Source organism: Festucalex cinctus, chromosome 1 (genome assembly GCF_051991245.1).
Source record: "Festucalex cinctus isolate MCC-2025b chromosome 1, RoL_Fcin_1.0, whole genome shotgun sequence".
Taxonomy (NCBI): domain Eukaryota; kingdom Metazoa; phylum Chordata; class Actinopteri; order Syngnathiformes; family Syngnathidae; genus Festucalex; species Festucalex cinctus.
In genome coordinates, this window is record NC_135411.1 from 20034754 (window position 1) to 20054976 (window position 20223).

Below are 20223 nucleotides of genomic sequence, written 5' to 3' on the forward strand. Positions count from 1 at the left end.
TGTCCACGTGATATACAGTAGTTAAGGGTTATGTAGAAGGTTCTGCTCCAACTTCCCATTGCAATGCCCATTTCAGCTCCTGCTGTGTCTTCGAATCTCGCTAATGTCAACTGGAATCTTCATAACCAACTTCAAGACCAAATACGTTTTCTCCTCTTGGATATGAGCAACGGGTCGGAGTGGCATAGCTCAAGTGGTAGAGTGGCAGTCCCCCAAGCTGAAGGTCATGAGTTCGTTCCTCAACCCTTGAGTGACTTTTTTTTTTTAAACTGCTCAAATTTAGTCAAAAAATCTCTTCCTTACAAAATTTACCGCATTTTCACGACTATAAGGCGCACCTAAAAGTCTTCAATTTTTTCAAAAGCTGACCCTGCGCCTTATAATCCAGTGCGCCTTATATATGGATCAATATTGAGCCGCAACAGGTCTCGCTGTCAAAACGCTATCGGTGACCCTGCACGATCGGTGACGCACATGCGCAGAAGATCCCGCCATCTTGGATCGCTAGCTAATACTAATACTTTCCCTTAGAGAAAACAATAAAACAGCTGTTTATTCATTTTGGGAGTGAATGGAGTTGTCAGAAAGCTGGTTTGTAATCTATTAATAAAGTTTGACTGACCTATCTGACTGTTTTGTTGACATTCCCTTTAGCGCAGCACCATCTAATGGATGCATAACGTAACCCCAGCCTCTACTGTAGCGCCTTATATATGGAAAATGTTTTAAAAAATGTCATTCATTGAAGGTGCGCCTTATAATGAGATGTGCCTTATAGTGCGGAAAATACGGTACTTAGAATTTCTCAGTGAAAATTCTTTAATCGTTTTTCTTTTTTTCATGTGGTAGGCAAATTCTCTCGTACACACTAACAAAATTTTAATTAAAATTTTCTCTGAATATTTTACTGTATTTCAAGTGTAAAATTTACTCAAGCATGGGACCAAATAGACTGTTTAAGATGGAAAAGTGAAAGCCTAGTTTGCATTTACAGTAGGCTTCTCTTGCATATATTTGAAAAGTGCATTTGACATTTCATTGCAAGGCCTTGCAAATATTATGGTTTGGGTTACTCTGTCTATACATTTTGCATTTGCAACTTGAGATGGACCATATGGTCACCTATGTCATTGTCAATAAATTGGAATTGATTGTTGATGAATCCTACCTTGTGGCAAATTAAGCAAAGTGTAGTGCAACCAAAAGAGTCACGGTTTCTTCGTTTGTGGTCTGAAGATAAACAGCATGACGTAAAATGCAGGAATTTATACTACCGTATTTTTCGGATTATACGTCGCTCCGGATTATAAGTCGCACCAGCCAAAAAATGCATAATTAAGAAGGAAAAAACATATATAAATCGCACTGGAGTATAAGTCGCATTTTTGGGGGAAATGTATTTGGTAAAATCCAACACCAAAAACATACATGTCATCTTGAAGGGCAATTTAAAATAAAAATAAAAATAAAAGAGAGAACAACAGGCTGAATAAGTATACGGTATACTAACGTTACATGACTGACATGCCTGGTAATGTCAGTAACGACGTAACATATTAAGAGTTTGTAGCGAGCAGTGATGGGAGTCGGAGGCGGAGTGTTGAAGCACGGAGCCAAAGGCTGGCGTTTTATTGACATCAGCTTCTGAGGTCTTAACAGCAACTCCCCACTCAGCTAGAAGCTAACAGGCTAACTCCCCTTTTCCACATAACAAAACCTTCCCACCCGGAACTCTCCCTTCGTCCCAACGTTCCGTGGGTGAATTATGTTCCCATCACTACAAGTTATTCATATAACTCTAGCATAAAGAACATGCTAACAAGTTTACCAAACTATCAGTTTCACTACAAATCACTAAATCCAATGAAATCTTTATCCTCTTTGTCACTTTTAAACAACTCCCCCAACTCGGGAGGTAGACGATGCGCCGCTTTCCTCTTCTACCGGCAATGTTGAAATTATCAACACAGGCTTAGAGCGCCCTCTTGCGGTTTAGTGTGAAAATAACATATGAAATTATATAATAATGTGTTAATAATTTCACACATAAGTCGCACCAGAGTATAAGTCGCACCCCCAGCCCATACGGCGGCTGCAACTCCTTGGATTTGCTCCTTAATATAGCTCGTGCATCAAAACGGATTTATGAAATTCATGAGGACGAATTAGTCAGTCAAGGAAATGTTACCAAAAGCAAAAGTATAAATAAATAAAAAGTTGAATATTGTTTAGTTGGTTAACATTGGTTAAAAGATGTAATTATCTTCATTTACCTAATTATCACCCTGCTTCAGAACCTGTACTGGTCAGTCGTCAACACATGGCACATATAGACAAATAGCACACCTACCTGCAATCATTTCAGCGTAAATCAATCTGTGGCTGGACTAAACTCACTCTTAACTGCATCACAAATTTAGTGTGCTGAACACACGTACAAACACGCAAATTAGTTGGATGCTAAGCCACATTGGCAGCATAACAGTTTCTATCAAGAGTATCTTTTTAACACATTCACTGCCATAGACGATTTTAGACGTCAAAGATGTTTTGTTTTCCTGGACTGGCAGTGAATGAGTTAAAAGTAGATTTTTAAAACATATCTTTTGTGTTCTTCCTCATTATATAGCTCAGGTGTAGGTTAAGTTGTTGCCAATGCATCTCACAGTCTTTTAATTAATGAAGGACAAATGTGAATATCTGCCTAGGGACTCAAATCTAAAAATAATTTATTACATTTCCATCAAAAAAGAATGAGCACCGGCCTGATAGTGTCGATTAATTCTAATGTCAGAAAAACAAATGTCACAGAAAAAAAAGCTCTTAGTGGAGGCAGTAAAGAAACACACTAAATGTTATGTCTTCTATGGAGCTTCTGTGTTTAGTGGAGGGTCGTTTTCACACTGAAGAGGTCAGCTCAAAGCTTTTTTGCACTTTAACAGCAAATAAGGAAAACTGGCCTTGCTTGTGTTATCCAGGAATACTTAAATTGTGTGCGTGTGCCTTGCAGTTTGTAACAAACACAATGGCAAGATAAGAGGTTTAACCTCCCTGATCTTGCAATGTTTAGTGCCCCATCATTAAGAAGCAAAATATCAATGCTTGGCACTTAGTTTATATGCCGAGAAAGTGGGAAGGGTAATTAGTGAGGGACAGCTTGATGAGGCCTGATGGCCAGCGTTTAGATAATGGCACCAGTTGTAGGACAGCGATTAGGTCTAAAAGGAACAATGACCTTAACATCCTCTTCTTCTTCTTTTTCTTTCTCTTGGAGCAGCCAGGAAAACGTGTGCCCCTGCAGAGTTTGCCTGCCTGAACGGCCAGTGTGTCCCAGGGCGCTGGCGCTGTGACGGGGAACCGGAATGTCCCGACGGGTCTGACGAGGCAGAGGAGACGTGCAGTAAGTGAAACCACACAACCTCTCAGATCAAGGTCGCATGTAAAGGACAGCGCCGCTTCGTTGAGTGGTTTTGCGGTGCTCGCTAGCAGGGGCTGTGAGATCTTTGCCCTTCTTGTGTGTGTTTTTTTTTTCTCCTAACTCGGGCTGTCTTGAATGAATTTTTTTTAGAATCGATTTTCTTGTCGATTATTCCATTGATTACCCAGGTAATATAAAGTTAAGTAGGAAAAACAACTAACTGTGTCAGGCTGTCATCATCAAATTGTGTAGTTATTTACGCCTAAACTGCCTTTGAAAACTAATTTGACAGGTCTTGCCATACTATAAGCGGCACTTGCTTATTGGCTCGGTGCTAGCCGCCAACGCTGGTAGCTGTTAATGCTTTTTCAAACACTTTTCCCACAATAATCAAGTCTTTTTACACTATAATGGGCTGTGTTGATAGAGCAAGCTATGCTAAGCTAAGTTAGCTTGATAAACTTGTTTAGTGTTGGTTTACTTAAAAAGCACCAAAGCTGAGTTGTTATTGCCTCCAGTAAATGTCTGCCAACCATCTTGGCGGCACGCATACACGCTCACATGTTCTTGTCTCCAAGCTATGCCAGCTCTGCTTTGCAGTTGTAACCAGCGTAACAGAACAACGCAAATGATTCTAGGTAAGACTACGGAACTAAGTGCAGTGGGCTGTGACCATAAATGAATACATCAGAGCAGATAACTTAACAAAACACTTTAGTAACAGTATGTCATCAATTACAACAATAACACACAAAATGAACCATTAAAAAAAAAAAAAAATTGGGCCCTTTAAAAAATAAAGAGTCGTCTTAAGTAGTCCGTTAAGTCAAGTCTAAAAGTCTGTGATCACTTGTTTTCTCGCTTGCATCCTTTTCCAAAAGTTCGTGTCAAGTTCTGTTCGTTGGTACTGTCCTACCACACTGTAGAGATCCGTGAATGATGATTCCTCACTGTTCAATCTGGGTGGCTCGCCATCAATGGTCCCAGAATCTTCCACGAGGTTTTTGATCCGTTCAAAAGACCTGACCTGTTTTTTTACAAACAGGATTTTACTCATCTTAAAAAATTTAGATAACTATTGTCTATCTGAAAACACCTCTAATATTGTTCAGCCATTTCAACAATGCTGCTAAAGCATTTTTAAATTGTAATGTAACTTAACAAAACAATGCCAAGTCTCATATCAAAATGTATGATGCATCTTTTCATTTCTTATTTAACAAAGCAAAATAGTGGTGGTCACAATAGTGCAAATTAATTACAGCTTATTATTACTGGCTGCAATACTTATTTATACTCAACGAAATGCAACAGGCAATAGAATTGACTGTTAATGACATTCAATAACACTGTGTAAAAAAACACTTCAAAATATACAAAAACATCACTTTCAGTAAGATTTCTCCTCATGTGTAAAAGCTTCCTTCATCACATTAACTTCGAAAATTTCACTCAACCAGCTTAGGCATCAATAAACGTTTTGAAAACAATAATATGCTGGTAACATCGCATGGCTAATCGTTAGCATAGCTTAGCGATTAGCTCGTCTGCACATGTAAGGTAACTTGGCATGGTTTAGCTTACCGAGGCCAACAATAATCAAAAAACGCGGATTCGCCTGGTTCCTGATCACTTCTCTTGTCTTCAACAGTTGTCTTCGCTGACTTAATTGTGTATAAATGGGTTTTAATCACTTTAAAGTTGTTTCTGAGCGTTCGGTTTCTCTGCTGCGGTGACTCCGTCCAGCGTGCTCGTTCCTCGCGCTCTCTCTCTCCCTCTCTCCAACGTTCACTCTCTGCCTGTCAATCAAGTGACTACGGGGAGGGACTTCCGGTATAAATGAACGTCAATGGCAGATTGTGTTAAAAAAAATAACACAATAAAAATACTTTTATGGATTGAAATAATATTCTAATGATATTAATTATTTTTCTGTTTTTATCTTTTTTGTATTTTAACCCTTAATTGTTCACAGGGTTACACAGTAATTATATAAAACTTTTTTTTTTTTTTTTTAAATGACACCAAATGGGAATGCGAAACTGGCTAAACGTTGTTTAAAGGGACAAAAATGTGAAAAATCGATATTCCTCACCAAAAACATCACCGAAGTGGTGTTTTCATCCATTCGCCCCTCTATGTGAAATTCTAGGTCATTCTGCTCTCCAAGCACCAGCGCCTCCCAACCTGAGAAAACGAGCGGGTGCTCACTTTGTGACTAGGGATGCAACTATATGCAAACATCACAATACGATATTATCACGATATAAAGATCACGATACGATAATTATCACGATATTGTAAAAAAGAGAGCTCAGACTAAAAAAAAAAAAAAAGCACAATATCTTGCTTTTGTACATAACATCAATGCATATAAACCACCTACAATCTCTAATAACAATATTGAGGTACTTATTTGCTAATGCAAGCATACATTGATCGCTTCACAAGCAAATTAGGTTCCCCTTCATCTGACAATTAGCATAGATTTTAAGCATAGCAGGCCAAAACATCCCTAATGAAAATTTAATTGCACTAATAAACGAGCCACTAGAGGGTGCTAGAACTGCACAAATGGAAATCAACCTGACTTTTTTTTTTTAACAAATGTGTTCCTTTTAAATATTGTGAACATGATGATGACGATATTGTGGCAGTTTTAATATCGCGATATCACAATATTGACCTTATCGTGACAACCCTATTTGTGACATCATCAGGTGCGGACACAACCCCGCACCGCCTCTGCGGACTAAACGCACGCCCACTTTCTCTGAGACCTCCTTGGGATAGTGACAAAAGTAGCTTTTATCAGTTAACATTCTGTCCAAATGAATTCAAAGCAATCAATTATCCTTCACATTTGCAATGCCAAAGTGCAATGACAATTGGCTGTCTCAAAATCCCACAAAGGTTCTGGCTGACACTTGTGTATACTACAAGTAAAACTTCTGCACTGTTGAACCTCACAGAATGAATAGTATAGTGGTTAGTTAGTGTGCTTGCTCTGTTCGCAGCAAGTCCCCGGTTTGAAACCAGCCCAGATTATTTTTTTTCCTCCTTCTTCCCTCTCCTTCCCACCTCCGCCACGATTTCTCACGGCAAGGAGCCGTTTTGTTTCAAATGTTTATTGAAGGATTGATGGCTTGGTGGTCATTCAGAGGAGTGCTCAAACGCAGCGCTCCAGCAGCAGGACGCAGCCGGCTCTCCAGGGGGCGCGGCAACCACACGGGGAGAGGCGGGGTTTTACTGAACCGGGCGTTTTACTTCTGCGTTAGAAAAATAACCGGTAAAACACCTATTTCATAAAAAAATACATCGCCATGGTGTCAAAGGTAAGATTTAATCATTATATGCCTATAGTTAATTGTGGAAGGGCTTAAAAAAACAGTGATCTTGTCATGGTGCTGGGCTCTCAGTGTGTTTCCTTGTCTCACAGTGCCTGATTAATGAGAGGGGCGTGTCCCCTGCACCACACCTGCAGTGCATCACCTATTAGGCCTTCATAAGGACTGGGACTCCTTGCAGCCACTGTCGGGTCGTTGCGCCGTCTGCTCACAGCCATCGTCTAGTGTTTCTACTGTTTTTTGCCTTCGCTAAATTATTATAGTCCCAAGATTCTCGATTTTCATCTACGTAAGTTTTGCTACGTCTCTTTTTGTTCCCACTTTTATGTGGCGTGTTTCATAGCTATAATAAGTTGTTGCTTTCTTGTGTTTGTGGTTTGTAGCCTTCGGGTCTTTTTGTGTTGTGTTAATTTCCCTCCTTGCAATTTGCAAGCACCTTTTTGTTAACCTTTTTCCTGGCTGTGTCCAGCGCTTTATGTTCATATTCACGTGTTTTGGTGAATAAAACCTCTCACTTACTCCTCTGTGTTCTGTGATTCTGGGATCCACTCTCCGGTCACACCGGAACCTTAACAGATCTAATCCCTTTAAGGTTGTCACAAATATGATTTAAAATTAGCATTATAGTTTGGAGGCAGAAATTTCTGGGTCTCCCAATTTTTGTGGTCAACTTAACTGAGTTAGCCATTTTTTTTCCCCCCCAGCACTACTCCTAACTGTTAATAGGAGACTTGATTATATAGTTGGGATTTTTAAAAAATTGGAACGTTGCCTTTAAAAACTGTTGTTTTCATTATATTTCATTGTGAAAAAAAATCAGACGGCAAATTGCTTCTTTGTGAGGCGTTTAGATCCAGTTGACCCATTTATGTAAACTTACAGTATACTTCTCTGTCTGCTTAAAAACGATGGCTTGAATACAGTACCAGACAAGAATATTACGTCTCCTTGCAATTCAATGATGAATGAACCTGAATTTGTATTTGTTTCCTTAAAATTAGTTTGCTTTTTAAGCTGAGGTAAAGCATCTGACAGCTTTGCTGTAAAAATACAGTTGGCAAATTATTTTGACATTTCGGGTGTTGCATCTTCAAACGCTGTCAGGTATTCAACTCGTGTAGAAAAGCTTCTATTTAACTCTGCCTGTGAGAGCCTGGCTAATTTCCCTTGTCATCTCGGCTCCTGTGGCACTTCAGCCGCCTTGCCAGCTTCCACTCGCCCACACACTCATGTGGCGGCTGGAGGAAAGGCGGTGATTACCTGCAGCACCGAGAGCGGCAGTTCTCTGGCTGTCAGTCAGCGACGCTCACCCACTCACAAATGCTGGCGGGGGTTAGACGTGTCCATGAGCGGCTTGAGTCACTTGTTTGTTTTATTTGTGTTCGTTGTGCCCACATCTGACTGCAGCAGCATATCTGGTTTTCATCAATGCTCAGTTTATGTATTTATCTTTCCAAAGTCTGCTCCAAAAAGGCTATTCCGCAGCAATTACAAACAGTCAGAGATAAAACAGTTTGATGCAAAGAATTTATTTGTATCTGTGACATTTTTCCACACGCGATGAATACACTGCAGTAACTAAACAATTCAAAATTTGGGCTACTTTAAAGTAGCACTTAGGAACTTTTCAACTTTAATAAAATATTTTCACAACTCTTCTGCTGAAAGATCAACTTAAACAATAAAATGAACCAAATGACTTAAAAAAAAAATGTTGAAATAGTCTCTCATTCTCTGCTCTTTCTGAAGGCTCTCTCACTGACTTTGAAAGCTTGACTGCAATTTTTTAAATTAACCATGCAGGGCATTTTTACTAGAACATTTACAATTCATCAAGAACAATATGGTGTCATTTTGGATACCCGACTGTGTAGTTAGTATTGTATTACTGGCAAAGTTATTTATGATGTGGTTTGTATATTTTGTGGCCAGACAGCCTCATATATTCCTGGCCTTGATATGTCCAAAGGTTTATTGGCAAGAATAAATAGATAAATATAAAACACGTGCTCCAAAGACCCATTGTCATGAACTGTAATCTAGACTAGCATAATGTCATTGAAGAGAGACGGACGATTATCCAAGACTTTTGTGACGTTTCATAATTTTTGACAAACTCAATAACACTTTGACCTTGAATTCAAAATTCAAATGTAGCCGCATGTCTATTTTTGCCTGATCTTTGTGACCGCTTTGTTTGTCTGTTGGTGAGTTGGATGAATAATGCAGGAAACTGTCTCCCTCAGAAAGTTCAGCGCAAGTAGGACGACATGAAGCGACCTCTGATGGAAAGCATGTTTGTTTTCGGAATCCAATTAAAGATAAACGAAGAAGCGATTCCGATCGCCTGACTGCACAATAAGGAGACAGAAATCTGGACTGACAAAAAAAGCCATTTATATGTAAATCACTTACAGTATGCACTATTTTCACGTGATGTTACACATTGCAATGTCAGATTTTCACAACACAAAAAGTAAATAACTTTTTAAAAGGCTTCTGCCAGTTTCCTCTACATGGCATAGAGATTTGGTGGTTGTGTTGAAGGATTAAAATAAAGACAAAAACTCTATGCCTAGAATAAATCTGACACAGCTATACCATCTACCCATTTTCTTGTGATAGCAAGTCAGGGCTAGAATAAAATTAATTAAAAAGGGAGTTCTCATTCTCATCAGCAGCAGTCATTCCGGAACTAGAGCTACTTCCTGCTTCCGTGTCTCAGAATCATGGAAAATGTAGTCCTACTAGCCTAATACAGTGGTTGTTGGTCAAACCTAATGCAAGCCATGAAGCTTTTCTTCCACTGCTACAATGCGGGACCGGTGCGAGATAAACGTCACCGCCAGCTTCCAATAGCTGCCGGTACCTAGCAAAAATGGTTGGGTAAGGTGAGTGAGTGCAGTGACTTGTTTAGCGAAGTTGAACTATCAACCAAGCTAGCATTTAGATTTAGCTAAAGTAATAAAACTGACAACAGCCCATCCCTCCATCGACAAATAGGTTTCATTGCAATTCCTCTGTCTTCCGCTAGCTAGCAGATGCTGTTAGCATTTTACCATCCTCTGTTTGGTTATCAGGGCAACACATAATTTGGCTAGCAAAACATGTCTGTAGGATCCCAACACAACTCATTAATACACACGTTATCATCAATCAGTCTGTCCTGTATCTTTAGAATCGGTACTGCTGGTCGACGGAACCTAAACTTTATTAGCGGTAGGACTGTTTCTTAACTAATAAAAATTCTAATTCACCTCAGAAGTCCAGCTCGCAAGCTAGCTACCAAATACTGTTACCATTAGATTTTACCATCCTTTGATTGGTTGGTCAGGGCAACATTTAATTTGACTAGCAAACCATATCTATAGGGATCTGAACACTTTATATTAAACACACATTAATTAGCATCCCTGGTTAGTATGATGTATGTTAAATGGCACTTCATTTATATAGCGCTTTTCCACCTTACAAGGCCCCCAAAGCACTTTACATTTTGACTACCCATTCACCTACTGACACAGCATTAGGAGCAATTGGGGGTTATCTTGCTCAAGGATACTTCGACACGTTCACAATGGCATGGGATCGAAGTATCGAACCCACAACCTCTGGGTCGGGAGACGACCACTGAGCCACGCCGTTAGTTAAATGCTTTGTATTTTTGGCATGTTATTAGATAAATGTTGCTTTTCAGCCGCTCCAGATAATGCACAGTCGGGTACAGTTGTGTGCCGTTCATTGTTCTATAGTATTTATGGTTTTAATTGTGTGATGGGTGGATTAGGTCCAGCTAACTATGGGCGAGAGGTGGGGAACAACCTTGATTGGCCTTTAGTCAATCGCAGGGCACTACAGACAACTAGACACATTCACATTCACACCTATGGGGAATTGAGGGTCCCCAATTAACCCAGCATGCTTTTTTGTTTTTGGGATGTCGGCGGAAACCCTTAAAGCATGGGGAGAGCATACAAACTCAAATCGAATCCAGAAGCTCTCGACTATGAGGCACATTAACCACGCGATAACCCTAAACTTGCAGCTGCCTCCCGGTTGGAAGGATGACATCCATTTCATCGCGTCCACCTGTTGGGCTGAATCCGACTGTTCGATAATCACATTTCATATAAAAAGGAAGGGAAGAAAGACTCCAAGTTGGGCGTAGTGCGGATGTGCAAGCAGCATTTTAAGCGATGGCAATTGCGCTCAAATGGCCTACCCCATTAGCGTTAATTTCACTGCGAAATTACCCATCAGTCTCTGTCACTGGACATGCTTCAAAAACAGCTACACAGCAGAATGACTTTGAAAAACAATTGCGGTCACGTGTTTTTAAGATCTGCGAAAGTATATAAGTTGTTAGTGTTAGTTATGTACGTTCAGTATTGTATTTATTGAATTTAACAGTTTAATTTAACGACTTTAAGAGAGCAGGGGCCAAAAAAAGGTTACCGTATTTTCCGCACTATAAGGCGCACCTAAAAGCCTTCAATTTTTTCAAAAGCTGACCATGCGCCTTATAATCAGGTGCGCCTTATACTGTATATGGATCAATATTGAGCCGCAACAGGTCTCGCTGTCAAGACACTATCGGTGACCCTGCACGATCGGTGACGCGCATGCGCAGAAGATCCCGCCATCTTGGATCGCTAGCTAACTAATACTTTACCTCAGAGAAAATAATAAAACAGCTGTTTATTCATTTTGGGAGTGAATGGAGTTGTCAGGAAGCTGGTTTGTAATCTATTAATAAAGTTTGACCGACCTATCTGTTTTGTTGACATTCCCTTGAGCGCAGCACCATCTAATGGATGCATAACGTAACCCCAGCCTCTACTGTAGCGCCTTATATATGGAAAAAGTATAAAAATATGTCATTCTTTGAAGGTGCGCCTTATAATGCGGTGCGCCTCATAGTGCGGAAAATACGGTATTTTTTTCTTGTGAAGTTAAATGCAAAACAAAAAATGAATCTGTTGGATATTTAGCATTAGTTGTTGCTGTTAAATTATTTAAAAAAAAAACAATTAACTAATACATATTAAGTGGTCCTCCGGAACTAATTTTCTTGCACAAAGAAGTGACAGTTCACCAAACGGCAATGATTTGCTTTCAAAGCAAAGTGCTCTACGTCACATTAATCAATTAAAGCACAACTTGTCAGGCTTGATTAACATGAGAAGGAAGGCTGGACTTTCACGCTGACTGCATCCAATCTTTAATAGTTAGTGGAAAAACATGTATATGCCATTATGCAAATAAGATAGACAAGTGACTGGATAGTGTTTCACAGAGGCTAATTAGTACATCTAGCTCTGTATACCTTTAAAGTATTCAGCAGTAGTTTGACTAAAGCTTAAAAGCTAAATATAAACCAGGCAGCACTATCAAATGCTCTGCAATTGTCACACTGTTATTTACTTTGCCCCTCACTTCTCGTGTTCTGTCTTGTTCAGTTTCACATGTGCACGAGCACACTGTTCATACGCGCACCGCCGAGGCTTTTTTGGACTAAGACATCTGTGCCATAATCATTCTGGCTCACTGAGTGGATCCCCAATTACACGCTGGAGTAGCGTTACATTGCCAAATTAAGAATCCTCTCCGAGTGAGTTACTCGCAAAACCATGAAAAATGAATGAGAAACATGGGAAGAGCCAAAGCTCATAATTTTTGGATTAAATTAATGTGTAATCAAGGGGGAAGTGGGCCACTGTAGCCAGATGTGCAGCCTCTTTATGAAACCTTCTTCACAAAGTTGTGACACTTATGTTGCTATCAATTACCGGTGTATTCTTTTAACATATACACAATAGTGTTGGAAAACACTTCCCAACAAAAAGAAACTCACAGTGGAATGCTCACAGTGTCTGTCAGCACTATCTATTTTTCACCAAGAAAAACTGCTGTGTAAAGTCTTTAAGTGTCCCAGTGGGATTAAGGACTGGACTGTGGTAGCCTATCCATGTATAAACATGATGTCTGTACCAACAAGGAAATACGATTTGATGATTTAAATTCTACTACAAACAAATAACAAAAAAAATATATCTATATATATATATTACTTGTGTACTGTATTTGTTTTAATAACCCGTATTTTTTCAATGTTTCAATTTCAATCAATGTTAATTTGAGAAGCAACTTCCTCATTTCGTGGCAGATTTATGTATTTATTTATTTATTTATTTATTTATTTTTGTAGGTTAATCCCAGAGACCTGAAGCAATGGTTTTATTCAACAATAAAATATGATCAGAAAATGAATGAACAATCGGTATTGACTTCATATAATCAACAGTACAAAAGACCTGCTTAATATATAGAGAACATTTATTGTGCAGATCGAATTCAAACGTCAAATTAAAAATGAGGGCGACACGGTGGATGACTGGTTAACATGTCCGCCTCCCAGTTCTGAGGACTCCGGTTCGAGTCCAGGCTCCGGCCTTCCTGGGTGGAGTTTGCATGTTCTCCCCGTGCCCGCGTGGGTCTTCTCCGGGTACTCCGGTCTCCTCCCACATTCCAAAGACATGCATGGAAGGTTAATTGGGCGCTCCAAATTGTCCCTAGGTGTGCGTGTGAGTGTGGATGGTTGTTCGTCTCTGTGTGCCCTGCGATTGGTTGGCAACCAGTCCAGGGTGTCACCCGCCTACTGCCCAGAGCCAGCTGAGATAGGCGCCAGCAGCCCCTGCGACCCTTGTGAGGAATAAGCGGTCAAGACAATGGATGGATGGATGAATGGATGAAATTAAAAACGCAGTTGGTCAACGAGGCGTAAAATGCTCATATTGCCGCACCAACTACAATGCAAAATTGCTCGTTTCGAGCCTTGTTAAAGATACACTATTCTTACATTTTATTACTTTTCTTTTTGCCTACCGAGAAACCTTGACATTTTTCTATTGTTCCAGTGTTTGTTAGTGCATATTAACAATACCATATTGTAGACTTTTCTCCAATTAACCTCACTTGCTGTACATTATATGTATAAGAAACTAATATTTTTGCCCCACTCACGTAAATGTCTTTTGACATGAACTTTTTCTCAATATTTATCCATATTTTCACGTACACTCAATTACTCAATACAATTACATCCATTGTCACAGCCACCGCCATATCCACACTAGTCGAGTGGTTAAATCAATTGACTGGCATGTGGGAGGTCAGGGTTTGATTCCCGCTTGGAACATGTTTTAGCACAACTTCACTTTCACATGGTAGTCATTGTCAAATTATTTAAAGCTGCTCTATGTAATAATTTGACCCATAATATCTTCACAATAGCGTTTTTGTTTGACCATTTTATGACTGAAACATGTTTTAATTATTAATTCAAATTCAAACCCAAAAATGTTTTTTTTAATACTTTGTCCTTCAGAAACAGAAAAGTCTGTTACTGTTTTTGTAAAAGTAAATGTGATGTGTGCTGACCAATAGATGGCAGTGTAGCCTCAAGGGACCGGGGGTTTCTGGGATTGTCAGAGAGGATTGAGAAGGGAGTACAAAAAATAAAGTAGCCAGCCGATGCTAGCATAAAACGGAAGGTGAATGCTCTCTTTTTTTTTTTTTTTTTTTTTTTTTTTTTGTAAACAATTATAAAACGCATTTAATGTTTTAAATCACAGAAATATCACTAGATATGACAAGATGACTATCTTAAATTGTGCTCCTACGTTTACGGCCAAAAATCTAGTCCAATTCAGTAGTTGGTATTCTCATTAGTTTGTGTATTTGGTACTCAACACTTTCTAACAACTTCAACTTGCAGAGTTCAACTCAGTTCTGTAAAGAGACTCTGTGTGCCGCTTTTAAATTGATTGGACTTGACAGGCATGAGAAGTGTATCCTCTTTCATTAAATGAGGACGTAACCCTAGAATAAGAGCCTTTAGGGAAATGTGGAATTCTCAAACAGAGGGAACTTTTCTTTCTATTTTTATCCGCCGTATACTGAGCGATTTAAGAATACAACCCCAGGGCCCAGATTCGATTACCCCAACAAGCAGAGAGATATGTATCCTTCAGACATTCGCAGCTGAGTTTCCTTTTGAAAAAGGTAGCCTACCTTTCTTTCTTTTTTTTCATATTACATTTGACCTTTTAAATGTATAGCTGGAAACTGAAGGATATTTTGACAGTTGCCAAACAATTGAGTTGTGCTGTTCAATTAATTAAATTAATAATCAGGCTGATTATTTTTTTTGAATGCTCAAGTCATAGTTTGCTGCTTTGTGTTATTGAATCCCTTCAGATTTCTCACATATGTTGAATTGCGTCATAACGTCTGATTATAAGTGTCCTTTCCTTACTGTGCTTTTGTATACAGTAGGGCTGGGTATTGCCGCCAACCTCACGATACAGGGGCCACGATACGAGACATATCGCGATACATATGTATCCCAAATAAGACGCTTTTTTTTTTTTTTTTTAAACAAAATATAGGAAAATTTGTACACTGAGACACGTGCCATGTTAAGTTTATCAATAAATAAATGTTGACATTCTTCCTCTGCTTTCATTTTTCTTAGCAAGACACAGTGTCCAATCACCGGTGAGCTACTTTTGCATTAATTGAAGGCAATTAACTTCAAAGACGCTGCTGGGTTTTATTTTTTAGGTACAATGCAAGCTGCAAAGGAAAACGTTAACTGCCTATTTAAAGTTAACGAGCAATATCGATTCTGACGCCTGCGTATCGATACGTGTATTGTGATGAGGCCCGCAACGATATATTGCCGTATCGATTTTTTAAGCAGACCCCTAGTATACAGTACATCTGCTATAAAGCTGCAAATTGTTGGCAAAGCAGACATACGTTCCAGTGCTCCAGTTATAACCGACGAGTGCACTTTGCAAATGGGAGAACAAGATTATCCCATCTTGTAGTTTCTTAAAACATGCCTGTTCCTTTCTGTAGCATTTATAATGCAGGAAGGAGAACCCAGACGCTCCAAGTCAGCTTAATGAAGCCATGATGTCTAACTCATGTTATCAGTTCTTTTGCCTTTTCAGCTCCAAGGCTGAAAGACGTGTCAATTTTTTTTCAGTTGTGTCACGGTTCCCTTTAATTGCTTCACACTGAAACTGTGTTGAGAAAAGAGATGAGGAAAATCAAACCTCCTTTGCTCTCAATGTAGAGAAGCTTGATCAGCTGTCAGTTTGCAAAAAACACCCTCCAGTGCTGCTTTGGAAGAAGAGAAATAAATCCCGGCTGTTTTTTGTTCAAACTATTTGATCTATCGATCCATCCATTCATCGTTCCATCCATCCATTTTCTATGGCTTATCTACATAATATGTGTGAGGTGGAGCTTGATGTAGCTTATTGCATCTAATTAACTCATCCACTCCCAGCCATTTTCACAGAAACAATCCCGTTCGCTCCCGGCTGTTTTACTGGATTTTGACTGATTTTGCAAGGCCCACAGAATATTGTGTTTTATGGCTATAAAATCATGGAACCTATCAAAAGAAAGATTAAAGTCTCTTCTTTCATCAGGACAAAAAAAAAAGTATGTTTCTATCTGTTTCCGTTTTGCAGCAATTAGCATTAGAAGAGAGCTAAGTTTCATCAGTTTTCACAAATCTATTCAAAATTGTAAGTAATTGAGCTTTTTTTCTACATGGCCCTGGTTGATCTCCTTTTGCTCTGCTGCCACCTGCTGGCCGTTTGTGTAACTAATACCATTTCTGCAACCGTTCTTTGCAGTTGAGAGGCTGCATCAAAGCCTTCTGTATGCTCTAGCATAAAAAAAAAACCAACAAAAAAACGTATAAATACGTCTTTGGGACACTTAGAACATTAAAAAAAAAACGTATTTACACATTATTGGGAGCAAATGAGTTAAACTGTGCAGGTGTACCTAATGAAGTGCCTAACAGTGATGCCACTAACGCGTTATATAAATCGTGTGCATTTTTGAGTCACCACTAATCTAACACATTACTTTTTCCTGTCAAGTAATCAGCCTACAGTATAGTTACTTTTCAAATGTCACAAAATGTTACTTTGTGGAATGCATTTATTTCACCATGCAGATATGTTAATACCAATACACCACCATTGCAGGTAACTGCAGAATTGACCAGCCTTAAATAAACAACACATCCTACTCAGCCACGGTGCCTCCCTCACGCATGTTTTGTAAAACTGATAGTTAATGAATAATAAAATACAGAAGGACACCTGATTCCTAACACTATAGTAGAGTGCTGACTAAAGTCACTAAACAAATACTGTAACTAAATAAAGGGAAACTCTAGTATTTGCAAATTGAACACAGTGAAAAGTATTGTGGGAGTATTCAAATTCACATTGTCATCTGAGGGAGTGACATCGTTTCAGGGCATTGATGACACACGGAGCAATAAACAGCAAAGGTGGAAAGAGTCAGAGAGATTTGTGTTTTCAAGATGAAAGTACAGTCACTGTTTTGAGTTTGCGTCAGATAAAAATACAACTATTAAGGTTTAATGCACACTGCGCTGTCTACAAAGTGGTAGGTCGCTTCAATAACACGACGTAAAAAAAACAAAACAAAAAAAAACACGAGTTGCACCATCGCAAGCTTAAAGAGAAAGTCACACCAAATTGTGTGAGTGCAGGAGGTCCCCAAATAATTACAACATTAATATTTAACTCATTCAATGCCTTTGACAAGTATACTAGTCAATTGTAGTTTTTAGAGCGGGGCTAAATGGGGGCGAATCTGATTATGCTCCACTGTATATATCAAACTTGGAAACAACTTTACTGATGCCTAACCACCGGTAGATGACATCATTGCCCCATTTCATACGAAATAAACACAGTTTCAGAGTCCATGGGAGAAATGGCTGTATTTTGGCAAACCGACATTTTTCTACTGTCAATTATAAAAGAACGGGACGAGGCAAAAAGTATTCTATTCTATTCTGTCATTTGGTAGATTTGGTTTATATATAATTATTGAACGTAATATCACGTGAGTATTGAAAATTTTTAAATTTTCTAAAATGGCTGGCAGTGAATGAGTTTTTAATAAATAAATAATTAGAAATACATAATAAAATATTTATATCACCTGAAGTCTACAATGACTGTCTTTTAATTATTTGATTTGTTTATATTGTGGACAAACCGGTAAATACAATTAAAAAAAAAATGTTTTCTTTATTTTATTTTTAAGAAAAGCAAACTTTATTCTTAAATGTGACTGTTAAAAATGCACTTTCAAGTGGCCGAACCGGGGGTAATTTTCATGTTAAGCAGGGTTGTCGGTATCGGCTGAATGTAACTATTAAAGTAACTTGTAATATAAATTAATAACTTTTAAAATCAAGTAATCAGCAAAGTAACTAAGTTTCTTTTTTTATGGGCACGTAATCAGTAAAGTAACTAAGTTACTTTTTTAAATTGATCTGTGGCAACGCTGCTTGCTAATATTATATGAAAATGTAGCCCGGTCACAGTGTTGTGAATAATGGCGTTAAAGTGTATCGTTAATTTTGTAGTAACTGAGTAATGTAATTAATTATTTTCCCAGTCGGAGCATCTCCGTTATCGTTACTGTCAATGTAAACGCATTATGTTATGCAATAAACACGCTGCAATATCACCTTCTAAATTGTGTCACATTGTGACACCATAGAGAGATTTTGTGTCCTTTTGCTTTTTATGGAAATTGATGTTTGTGACGATCTCTCTGATTGGCTCTTACTTTTCTTCCTCCGTCCAGTAATGTCCTAGGGTTAGGGTTAGGCATATGTTGTTGGGCAGGCACATTTTTCTCCGAACAAACAAATAGTTTGCTAACTGTGAATTTTTCTTTTATGGAACCATGAGAGCAGATGTGCTTGCGTGTGTATAGCACGCGGCAATGTGATTCGCTGGTTAATATGTCAGCGACACAAACAACAGCAAAATATCAGTTACTTTAGTTACTTTGTTGAGTAATTAATTACTTTTACAAAGCAGTAACTCCATTGCTAACGCAATAAGTAATTTGTTGCAAATTACTTTTTTAAAGTAACATGCCCAACACTGCCCTGTCCACCCTTACAGTGGCCCAAACTTGGAGGAGCAAATAAAATGTATTCCTATTGGAGCATTGTGTGTGGACATGCCCGCTGGTTATCGTGATGGATCTCAAACAGAACAAATCTCCGGAGTGGAGATGAATCCTCGTTTATCACAGTATAGCCTGTTTGTCTCTTGAGTAATTTTCTTTTATTATATGGTCTCCTTCCCAAGAAAAAAAGCCATTAGGTATGTCTTTATAACAACACTAAATCAATATCTGTCTCCTGGAGCAGTGAGCTCCCACTTCTTTGTCACAGTGAGGTTGGGCTTCTGTGTTTGAGAGGAAGCAAGCTCACACTTTATTAAAGAGTCATCAGTTAAAGGACAAGGCGGGTCGGACACCTCGGCGGCTCGATGAATTCAAATTCTGCTCCACGCTCTGCCTGCCGGCTCTTCCTCCTTCATCTCTTTCCATTTGCTACGGCTGCCTGTGATTTTTGCTTGAGGATTAGATTGGGGAAAGGTCAGGGAGCATCTTTTCTTCTTGCTCCTGATACGCTTTTACCTAAAAGCTTCTCTCGGTCCTCCTCTTGCCTCATTTTATTGTTTTCTGTCAGGCCATGTTTGGTTGAACATCAGTGGAATTCATTTCGACAGCAAGTCATTACTCAAAGGCTCTGACTCTCTGTAGCTCATCAGAAATGACCCCCCTTCCCCTGCCTGTCTTTCTTTCCAGACATCGCTCCTTATAATCAGTCACTTTGATTGCTTGGTCATTCCTGTCTTGATTGCTCACTTGACATTCAGCAGCGGACACATTGTGCAATACTGTAGTCAACTGTACTTAAATTTAACGTTTAGTTTTAAGCAGCATTAGCAAATAGGTTTGAGAAAACAACTTGCAGGGCGGGGGTGGAATTGATGTACTGTATGGTACGAAACACAATCGTTCTTGCTCATGACATACAGATCTTACATGATTCAGTTTCTACTTAAAACATCCATCCATGGATTTTCTGTATTGATTAACTCTTTTACTGACAAACATTATCCGAAAAACAACCCCAACAGTGCCAGCCAATTTCGCGCATTTTCACTCAGCTTTCAAGGCAAAATGTTGTGCGCTACGACAACATAAACATAAAAAAAAAAAAAGTTTCTACCTTATTCCGTTCTTTAGTAATCACCATTCAAAAATGGGTAATTTGAGTGACATTGAAAAGAGATTTTTTTGCACAACAGTGACTTAGATATTTTTTTTGTTTATTGACGCTGTGTGAATTATATTTAATGTGACAAAGGTTTTGATCATTCATGTCATCCTTGAAAACGTTCAATTTCATATCAGTCATGTTTCATTGTAACTGCATATACCGTGAGCCCATTGAAAAAGATACAATGGTGCCATCTGCTGGCATAGTTAGTGGGTGTTTTTGATTCCACAACCCAT

At 38.9% G+C, this 20223-nt stretch overlaps 1 protein-coding gene across 2 annotated transcripts in view; it reads left to right on the forward strand.

Annotated features, from left to right (window-relative positions):
- Positions 1-20223, forward strand: part of LOC144018944 (low-density lipoprotein receptor-related protein 8-like) — a 106077-nt gene that overhangs the window by 28638 nt on the left and 57216 nt on the right. For both annotated transcript variants that reach the window (XM_077521638.1, XM_077521648.1), the window contains exon 3: positions 3278-3400. In XM_077521638.1, coding sequence (XP_077377764.1) covers positions 3278-3400 — 123 coding nt within the window. The remainder of the gene's footprint in view (positions 1-3277; positions 3401-20223) is intronic.